Genomic DNA, 10,000 nt, shown 5'->3' with positions numbered 1-10,000 from the left:
TCTCCTGGTCCATGTTGTCCACTCTGAGACGTGTTGGCACTTTAAAAACATTCTGTCAGAAACTGTGGTGATGTCACGTCACAGCTGGTCGCCGCTGGGAACCAGATGTAAACAGATCAATCAAAGGTGGAGCCTTGATCAGTCAGTACTGGTCCGACTCCAGCTCCCGACTCTGGGCCAGAGTCGAGTGCTGCGGACTGGGGAGGTGGGTGCATTGTCCTCTAACCCTGTCCTCACCTGACTCGGATCCACTCGTCCACCCTCCGCCCAACACTGCAGACTTAAGATGTAGAGAGCTGACTTCTTGTTCTTCTTCTTCTTTTCTTTGCCCACTTACCTGTCTGTCCACCTGTCTGTGTCTACCTGTCTGTCCACATGTCTGTGTCCATCTTTCTTTGTCTACCTGCCTGTTTCCACCTGTCACTGTCCACCTGTCTGTCCACATGTATGTGTCCATCTTTCTTTGTCTACCTGTCTGTCTATCTGACTGTGTCCATCTTTCTTTGTCTACCTGTCTGTCCACCTGTCTGTGTCTACCTTTCTGTCCACATGTCTGTGTCCATCTTTCTTTGTCTACCTGTCTGTGTCTACCTGTCTGTCCACCTGTCTGTGTCCATCTTTCTTTGTCTACCTGTCTGTCCACCTGTCTGTGTCCATCTTTCTTTGTCTACCTGTCTGTCCACATGTCTGTGTCCATCTTTCTTTGTCTACCTGTCTGTCCACCTGTCTGTGTCCATCTTTCTTTGTCTACCTGTCTGTCCACATGTCTGTGTCCATCTTTCTTTGTCTACCTGTCTGGCCACCTGTCTGTGTCTACCTGTCTACATGTCTGTCTGCTGCTGACGTGTCCGGGCGGCAGATCCCTTCGTACCGACGGCCATTCTGGGTGAGACACATTTCCTTTCTTCCCTCTGTAGGACAGACAATCGTACCTGCACAGTTAGACAGAGAGACAGACAGGCAAGACAGAGAAGAGATAGACAGGTGAAAGTGCAGAGATGAGGATGGAGAGAATGAGAAGAGAGAGTGATATTCTGGCTTCCATCCATCCCTGCTTGCTTCTCGTTCGGCTGCTTTTTTGTTCTTTGGGTTTTTGATTTTTGAAGATTTTCCTTTATCATGAATTTATGTTATTTTTAATTTAATCTTTAATTTAATCTTTTATTTTTTAGATAATATATTTTCCAATTTATGAAATTTCATTTTACTTTAAAGGCTTTTTGTTTGTATTTACTTTTTATTTTCAGATTTATTATGTTTAATTTCTATTGCGTTATTTTTTTTAACTCTCCATTTATAATTTTTTATTATAATCTTTTATTAATTTTTTTATTTGCTTCTTGTTTGGAAACATTAGATTGATTAAGTTGAACACGTTCAGTCTTTTCTTTTCTTTTCGTTATTTACCTGTTTTTATTTCTTGAAACGACGGTGGGCTTCACTCCATCCCTGCATCCACAACATTCCTGCGTGTCGTGTTGACGTCACGTCTGTCTCTGACCTCCAACCTCTGCATGGACACAACACGGCCACGTGGACTGGGGGGAGGAAAACAGTAAAGAAAAAGAAAAGAATATAAGGAGTCAGTCAGAGGTGTGATTAGCTGTCTGTCCAAATCTGGACATCTGGTTGGAATTCTCAGATGTTTGAGGAATTTTAGATTTTCTTTATTTAATATGAGCAAGAAACAAATAAAAAACATGCAACATGCAAATTCAACACTCGATATCACTAAATTCTACACACTGCACCTTTAACAGACTGAACTTTATGTATTTACGTTTGTGACAGAAAACAGAGAAATATAATTCTGCGTTAATGGTTTTTAATCCATCAAATGATATTTTTAGCAACTATAGCTAATTAATGCTAATGAATTAATGCTAACTAGTTTTTGTTCACACGGGTCAAACGATGGTGGTTTTGGTGAAAAAATGTACTGTAACATTTAAACTGAAACCAGTTTCTGTTCTGAACCAGTTTGTATCTAAACCTCAGACTGAACTGAATCAGGAAGTCTAATTTTTTTTATTACGACAAATTCGATTAAAATGAATGACATGTTTCTCTGAGTCAACACAGTGAAGCTATCTGTTAGCACCAAGACTTTACATCATGAACATAACTAACTCTCACGCTCTCATTCTTTGTTTTTCCTTGGAGAAAGAAATACAAATTTAAAATGTCACTTTGCAGCTGTGACCTTTTAACCACATCTCTGTTTATCCAAACTCGGATGCTAAAGGTGCCGCTAGGTTAGTTTACTGTTGAAGGGAAAAGCTAAAAGAAAAGTGTTCGATGAATTCTTGTTTCTTCTCTGTCCTCAGGCTTCAGCGTCTGATGTTAGCTGAGGCTGTGAGTTCTACTGTTAGCCAGGTTAGCCAGGTTAGCATAGGCACTTGTTGTTGGTGGCTAGCTCTCCCAAAATAGTTACTATAGTGCTAGGAGCAAGGTTTCTGTGTAATTCATGCTAGCTGTGTGTTAGCACTAGGTCAGCTAGGCTGAAGCTAAAGTTGTTGCTTATACCCTGTCTCCTCTCTCTTCTTCTTCTCTTGTATCTTTCTGTGTAAAGTGCCCATTAATGGTAAGTGGTTACATTTGGGGCTAAGGGGGGGGGCTCATGTTGGGGGGGGTCACTGCTGCACATTAAGCCACACCCAACACCCACTGTGATGTCATCAGTTAGCGCGGCAGCGCCTCATTTATTCCCCTCTGTGTAACTGCAACATCTCAATCCCCAACTCCTCCCACCATTTCACTGCTGACCAGTCAGGCTTCAGCTCTGTCCATCTCTCCTTCTCTGATTGGTTGCTTCTTTTGTTGTCGTGGTTTTGTCATCCAAACATAAATCACCACATCGCCCATCTCCTGATTGGTTGGGCTGTTTGAGTTTCTGATTGGTCAGTCAGCCCACAGGCGAGCCAATAAGAACAGAGATAGAGAGCGTAGTGGAAGGTGTGTCTGCCGACTTGTTGAAATGTTCTTGTCAGAGTCCTGGGCGGTTTTTCATTGGTCGATAGATCTGGTGTGTTCTGTTCCAGGACTCTGAACTCTGCTCTTTTCACACTGCAGCTCCAAGAACCTGGACCTCAACCGGACCAGTACTCACCAATACTCACCAATACTCACCTATACTCAATCAGTCCTGTACTGGATCTGGACCAGTACTCAACCAGTACTCACCAATACTCACCTATACTCAATCAGTCCTGTACTGGGTCTGGACCAGTACTCAACCAGTACTCACCAATACTCAATCAGTCCTGTACTGGGTCTGGACCAGTACTAACCCAGTACTCACCAGTACTTGATCAGTCCAGTACTGGATCTAGACCTGGACCTAGTCCGTCTCTTTTAATAAATCAGAGTTGACTCCTTTGACCAGGTCAGATGATTGATGTGGATCAATAGTTTCAGCAGCAGTGTGAAAAGGAACAACCACCAATCACCATCCTCCCCCCAGTCATGTGATTTGACGTCTGTGATATTTGTGCCATTTATGCGTGTTGCTGTGGTAACAACATGGTAGCCATGGATCAGGACTTGTATCATTGATCTTACCTTTCACATGCTAATCTGCTTACATGCTAATGCGATGTAAGAAAAGACCGATAGTCTTTTAATGAAATGATCGTAGAAACTTTTCTTTGCAGTCAGACACCTGAGCATGAGTCACACGACCTCCTCTTGAACTAATCAGATCATTCTCTCAGTCCTTTTCAGGAGCTAATCACATCACACATGAATCTGCTTCAGCTTTAATTTTTAATAACTTTGATGGTCGTTGTTACGATTGTTCCAGAACAGTCAGGGAGGTCAGAGGTCAGTGTCTAAAGTTAGTTACAGCAAACTGCTCAGACTCTTTAAAAACACCATGTGATATTAATCAGCTGTTTATTATAGCGTTGATCTGAGCGACTCTGAACAGCTTCAGTCTGGTCCGACCACGATTTGACATCGTGACAACATTCATCATTTTGTCGTCTCACAGAGTTAACGCAGCTTTAATGTTAATCTATCTCCTCTGCCTCTTCCAGACGACAGTCATACGATGACCAGTGAAACCAGCAGCCTCGTCCAGTCTCACTACAAACAGAGAGAGTCCGAGCGCGAGGCTCCGCCCTATCAGACGGGTCAACTGCACCCCGCCATTCGAGTGGCCGACCTGCTGCAACACATCACGCAGATGAAGTGTGCTGAAGGTTACGGCTTCAAAGAGGAGTATGAGGTGAGGACGACACACAGACACACAGCATTTTACCATGTTCTCATTTTAATGTTTACCTTTTTACATTTCTACCTTTTTACATTTCTACCTTTTTACATTTCTACCTTTTTACATTTCTACCTTTTTACATTTCTACCTTTTTATATTTCTACATTTTAAGTGGTGTGGGTGGAGCTACGACGTGACGGACTCCCTTTTATTAAAGGAAGCGTTGTTTCATTAAACCAGAAAGTCACTGATCAGAAACACAACTCACTGTTTCAAACAGTTCAACTCTCTCCATCACACAGCTGCATGGTTGCTAGGGGAGTGGTTGCTAGGGGAGATGGTTTCCATACATTGCCTGTGATCAGTGTAATTGTACAAACAACAAACAAAGTGTGTCCCTGTTGGAAGTGGTTGCCATGGCAACCCCACATCTTAGCTGGTCAGTTATCAGTGAATCGATGAAAGTTCAATATAATTATGTCATCACTTCTCCACAGACTCAATTGACTGATCTGACGTGTGTGTGTATCTGTGTGTGTGTGTGTGTGTGTGTGTGTATCTGTGTGTGTGTGTGTGTATATATATCTGTGTGTGTGTGTGTGTGTATCTGTGTGCTTGTGTATGTGTGTGTGTGTATCTGTGTGTGTGTATCTGTGTGTGTGTGTATATATATCTGTGTATGTGTGTGTGTGTGTGTGTGTGTGTGTGTGTGTGTGTGTGTGTGGTGTGTGTGTGTGTGTGTGTGTGTACAGGTCCAGCAGGCTGCCCTCAGGGCTAATCCATTATACATACTGAGCACACACTCTCCCTAACACACGCGTTTGTCTTTCTGTAGTTGTGAGGACACTCAGTAGTTTTTATAAAACAAAATGAATTATTAAAACTTTTTAAAGATGTTTTATTTTTTTATTTAAAGAGTTGAATGTTACTTAGCTCGTTCATGTGATCTTTGATCCTCTTTGATCAGTAACAGATATATCAGCCTTCAATCGATGGACGCTGTAGTTATTAATCAGCTGAGACTCATTGAATCTGGTTTCTGATTGTTTTTGAGCGGCTCAGATCAGGAAGATTGATTATTGATCATAATTGTGTGTGATAATGATCAGTGTGAATATTATTAACAAATCAAATCAAATATACTTTATTGTCCCGGAGGCAAATTTGTCTTGGGACAAAGTGTTGCAGCAGCTGCAGAACAGTACATTGTACAACAACAACAACAACAACAGTACACATGGACATATCACTGTATCACACTGTTGAGTGGAGTGATCCACGTTGAGTGAGAGCTTGGTTGGTTTTACACTCTGTAACGTCTGCCTGAAGGTGACTGGTCAAATTCAGAGAACAGTATGTGTGACGGGTTATTAAGGATCCTCAGCCAGTCTGAGAACCTTCGTAGAGGTTCTGAAGGGTCCTTAAGACATTTAGTTTTATTATGAACCAGACTCTGATCAACCACCTTCGATCAGTGATGTTTAAACTGACTGTTGTCTCCTGATCCCTCATGCTGCTCCGTTAATAACTAATGTGACTGGACAGCTCAACGAGGTAAGACACACACAGACACACACACACACACACACACACACACCACAGACTGTAAATAAAGACGATGACACGCCTAATATATCTCAGACACAAAAGCTGCCATCTTGTGGTGATGAAATCATTCACAGTCTGTGCAGCAGTGATCGTGAGGTGGAGCTGTATCAAGGCCCCGCCCACACACACTCTCCACCTCTCAGGAGCCAGTGTCAGCTGTCAATCATGACGTCTTGTTTCACTATCATCAACCAATCAAACACAAACTGATCAGAAACACGTGAACAAACATCAACGGATAAGAACGACCTGAAATGACAGAAACTTTTATTTAACGTCTACTTTGATTTTTACTTTGGTCCACGTCCCATCTACTAACATGGAGGAGGAGTTTATGAGCTATACTGCAGTCAGACACCAGGGGGAGACAGAGACATTTTGATTTTACTTTTTGTCATTTTGTCGATCTTTATTTACAGTCTGTGATTCACACACACACACACACACACACACACACACACACACAGTCACTGTCAGCACTCATTATTTCAATTCTTTTTTCTTTTTTTCTTTTTTTACCTCCCTTTGTTCCCTGCTGTCAATCATGTCAAACTGTGTGTGAATGTGTGTGTGTGTGTGTGTGTGTGTGTGTGTGTGTGTGTGTGTGTGTGTGTGTGAGAGAGAGACATTGTTCACCCCTCGCTTTGACGGATGTCTGGAGCTGTTAGACTGCTGTCATACACACACACACACACACACACACACATTGTCTGCAGGCAGTTTAATGAGCGACGTATGAAACCTGCTATGGATCAAAGTGTGTGACGGAGAGAGAAACAGTTTCAGAAGAAGGTCCAGTTCAGAGGAGACTGTTCCAATCTGAATAAATCTCTGGTTATCTTCTGGTTCATGTTATCATCTGGTTCATGTTATCATCTGGTTATCTTCTGGTTCATGTTATCATCTGGTTCATGTTATCTTCTGGTTCATGTTATCATCTGGTTCATGTTATCATCTGGTTCATGTTATCTTCTGGTTCATGTTATCATCTGGTTCATGTTATCATCTGGTTATCTTCAGTGGGAGTTCAGATGTCTCTGCTCTCTGTCTCTGCTCTCTGTCTCTGCTGTCTGTCTCTGCTGTCTGTCTCTGCTCTCTGTCTCTGCTCTCTGTCTCTGCTGTCTGTCTCTGCTGTCTGTCTCTGCTCTCTGTCTCTGCTGTCTGTCTCTGCTCTCTGTCTCTGCTGTCTGTCTCTGCTGTCTGTCTCTGCTCCATCTCATAATTGGACATAATCATCTGCTCTGACCATAAAACCATCGTCTGTGTGTTTGTTCAGGGAGAGAAGAGAAAATCAAACACACTGAATTATTCATCAAGTCGACTCAGTTCCTGTTCTGTTTTCACATCGTCTCTTTGTCTCTTTGTCTCTTTGTCTCCTGCAGAGTTTCTTTGAGGGACAGTCCGCTCCCTGGGATTCTGCCAAAAAGGACGAGAACCGCATGAAGAACCGCTACGGAAACATCATCGCCTGTACGTACCTGACGGGTTCCATCACCTGGATCTGAAGATCAGAGGCTGATAGTTACTGCCTAGCTCAGCGGCACTGTGGCAGCATCAGTGTATCAGTGTTGGTCACACAGTGAAAGTGTAGGAGACAGGTGATGTTTGACAGACGTCAGACGACCTGCTGCTCGTTCCCCTTCACTGTTTCATGATTTATTGATGTGACGCAGCAGCTGAAGATTTTATTCAACTCACTTCTTTCATAATTTCATGTTTTAATGTGATTCAATTGTTTATTCTTTATTAGTTTTATATGAATTCACATTTTGATTCATAACGTTTGAACGTAACTGTTGCTAGTTTAGTTGAGTCTAATGAACCGGTCATTGATTTTTTATTTGATTATTTATTGTGCAGAAAATAATCTTGTGTGTGTGTGTGTGTGTGTGTGTGTGTGTGTGTGTGTGTTAGATGATCACTCCCGTGTGCGGCTGCAGCCTCAGGACGGAGAGAGTGGGTCCGACTACATCAACGCTAACTATGTGGACGTAAGTAACTCACGCACACACACACCGTTTTCTCAGCTCCTTTAACAGTCGAAGTGAAACCTCCTGGTTGACTCTGTTTCCATGCCGACAGTCGTCATCAGTCAGGGTTGGTTGGTGTCGACTCTGTAAACAAACTTCCTGACACTCAGTGAGTGTGTGTGTCTTTGTGTCTTTGTGAGGACCAGGTTCAGATTCATACCATCATACTGAGGACATATTGGTTTATATTGAATCTGATGTGGTCTCAGCTGTTTGACCTCTGACCTCAGACATGTTGTTGTTCTTCTTCTCTTGACTCAGGGATACCACAGACCCAATAACTACGTCGCCACCCAGGGTAAGAAGAGAAGAAGACACTTTACAAACTCTGACTCCAACTACATGAGCTTCATAGGCCACAAATATTAACACGCTTCATCCATATGCACATGAGACACGTGGGGATGACATCAGCGTGATGTCATCAAGAACAAACCAGTGATCCAGTGAGAAATCAGAGTGAATAGAAGTTTCCTTCAGTTTCACAGTGATTCAGTGCGAACAGGAAGTGATCACAGTTAATTCAGCTGCTTTTATTTTGACAGAATCATTAATATGTTAATATGAACTGTTAAATCAATGTTCTACAACATGTTCAGTAGAATGTGTTTCAGACTTTTATAAACTCTTTACTTTTTATCAGACCGTTGAGTTTTAAATGTTGCTCTTTAGTTAATGTGTGATAATCTCCACACACACACACACACACACTCACACACAAACACACACTCACACTCACACACACACACACACACACACACACACACACACACACACACACACACACAGCTCTCAAGGTAGAAATGATCCTCCTGAATAAACCTGAGTGTTTGTACAAACATGTCAGTGTGTGAGCATGAATATGAAGTGTGTGTGTGTGTGTGTGTGTGTGTGTGTGTGTGTGTGTGTGTGTGTGTGTGTGCTAGCAGCAGGTTCTCGCTGTAAAACACTTGAGGACAGGAATGGATTTGCATGAACTAATTAGCTCGTCAAAACACAGACTGTCAACAGTGATTAAAAACATTGTGTGTGTGTGTGTATACGTGCACTTAATTTGAATTAATTAAAACAGTCATTATAATTCATGTACAGCTCCGGTGTCGTCTGCTGTCTAATATGAGGTTTACTCTGTGTGTGTGTGTGTGTGTGTGTGTGCGCCTCAGGTCCGATGCAGGAGACGGTGTATGATTTCTGGCGGATGGTTTGGCAGGAGAACACCGCTGCCATTGTCATGGTAACCAACCTCGTGGAGGTGGGGCGGGTATGTCATACACACACACACGCACGCACGCACACGCACGCACACACACACACACACACACACTGATTGTTGTGACCATCTGGTTGTTTTTCCCTCTCTGATGAAGTTTGGGACTTCATGTCCCAGAGTGCATCTGTCACGTGTCTTCTCTTTGTTTAAAAGTTTATTTCTGAAAACTTCTCCAGTGAATCAAGTGCAGCTATTTGCATCAGGATTGAATATTCACATGAACCTGCAGCTGAAAGAGCATGTGTATCACAAGTACATGATACATGTAATATATATATATATATTTGTATTATCAATCTATTTGTGGTATTTAAAATGTTGGATAAATGACGTGTTCAGGATTTATCCAACATTTTAAATACCACAAATAGATTGATAATACAAAAATGACTGAACTGATCAGCTCAACTCAAACTGCACAAGAGACATCAACCAGTGTTTTCATCACTTTACCTCCAGCGCCCCCTTCAGGACAAACTTCACACTCTGAGTCCAGTCGTTCTGCTCTGACACACACACACACACACACGGACACATAGACACGCATGCAGCTTGCTCCCTGTCCCAGCTCTCATTACCCAGAAGGCACCTGGGAACTGTTCCCAAAGAGTCACAGAGGGGGATTGTGGGATAGATCAGGCTGATTATTTATGTGTGAATTTCTCTGTAGCTCTAACCTGATTTGTTCTGTCGCTGTTTCTCTACTGTTCAACTCGTTGGTTGCCGTGGTGACAGTGTCATTAGCTCAGCAGTAATTAGCTGTTAATGAGGGAGGGGAGGGGGCGGAGCCTCTAATGAGATTTTTATATCATCTGCTTTTGTTCAGTTTAATTAACAGTTCAATTTATTCCTTTCTGTAAATCAATAAACAAGTGT

The 10,000-nt window shown here is 42.4% G+C and overlaps 1 protein-coding gene across 7 annotated transcripts in view; it reads left to right on the top strand.

The window, feature by feature from the left end:
* Nucleotides 1-10,000, top strand: part of LOC109644486 (receptor-type tyrosine-protein phosphatase mu-like) — a 76,341-nt gene that overhangs the window by 61,374 nt on the left and 4,967 nt on the right. For 4 of the 7 annotated variants that reach the window (XM_069512166.1, XM_069512165.1, XM_069512163.1 and 1 more), the window contains 6 exons: nucleotides 860-886; nucleotides 4,038-4,228; nucleotides 7,207-7,294; nucleotides 7,739-7,815; nucleotides 8,116-8,152; nucleotides 9,018-9,115. In XM_069512166.1, the coding sequence (XP_069368267.1) occupies nucleotides 860-886; nucleotides 4,038-4,228; nucleotides 7,207-7,294; nucleotides 7,739-7,815; nucleotides 8,116-8,152; nucleotides 9,018-9,115 (518 nt within the window). The remainder of the gene's footprint in view (nucleotides 1-859; nucleotides 887-4,037; nucleotides 4,229-7,206; nucleotides 7,295-7,738; nucleotides 7,816-8,115; nucleotides 8,153-9,017; nucleotides 9,116-10,000) is intronic. The other 3 variants (XM_069512167.1, XM_069512164.1, XM_069512162.1) reach the window with 1 other exon arrangement.

This window comes from Paralichthys olivaceus, chromosome 17 (genome assembly GCF_024713975.1).
Source record: "Paralichthys olivaceus isolate ysfri-2021 chromosome 17, ASM2471397v2, whole genome shotgun sequence".
NCBI classification, from domain to species: Eukaryota; Metazoa; Chordata; class Actinopteri; order Pleuronectiformes; family Paralichthyidae; genus Paralichthys; species Paralichthys olivaceus.
Note: the sequence above shows the minus strand (reverse complement) of the source record. Positions and strands in the feature narration are given on the sequence as shown.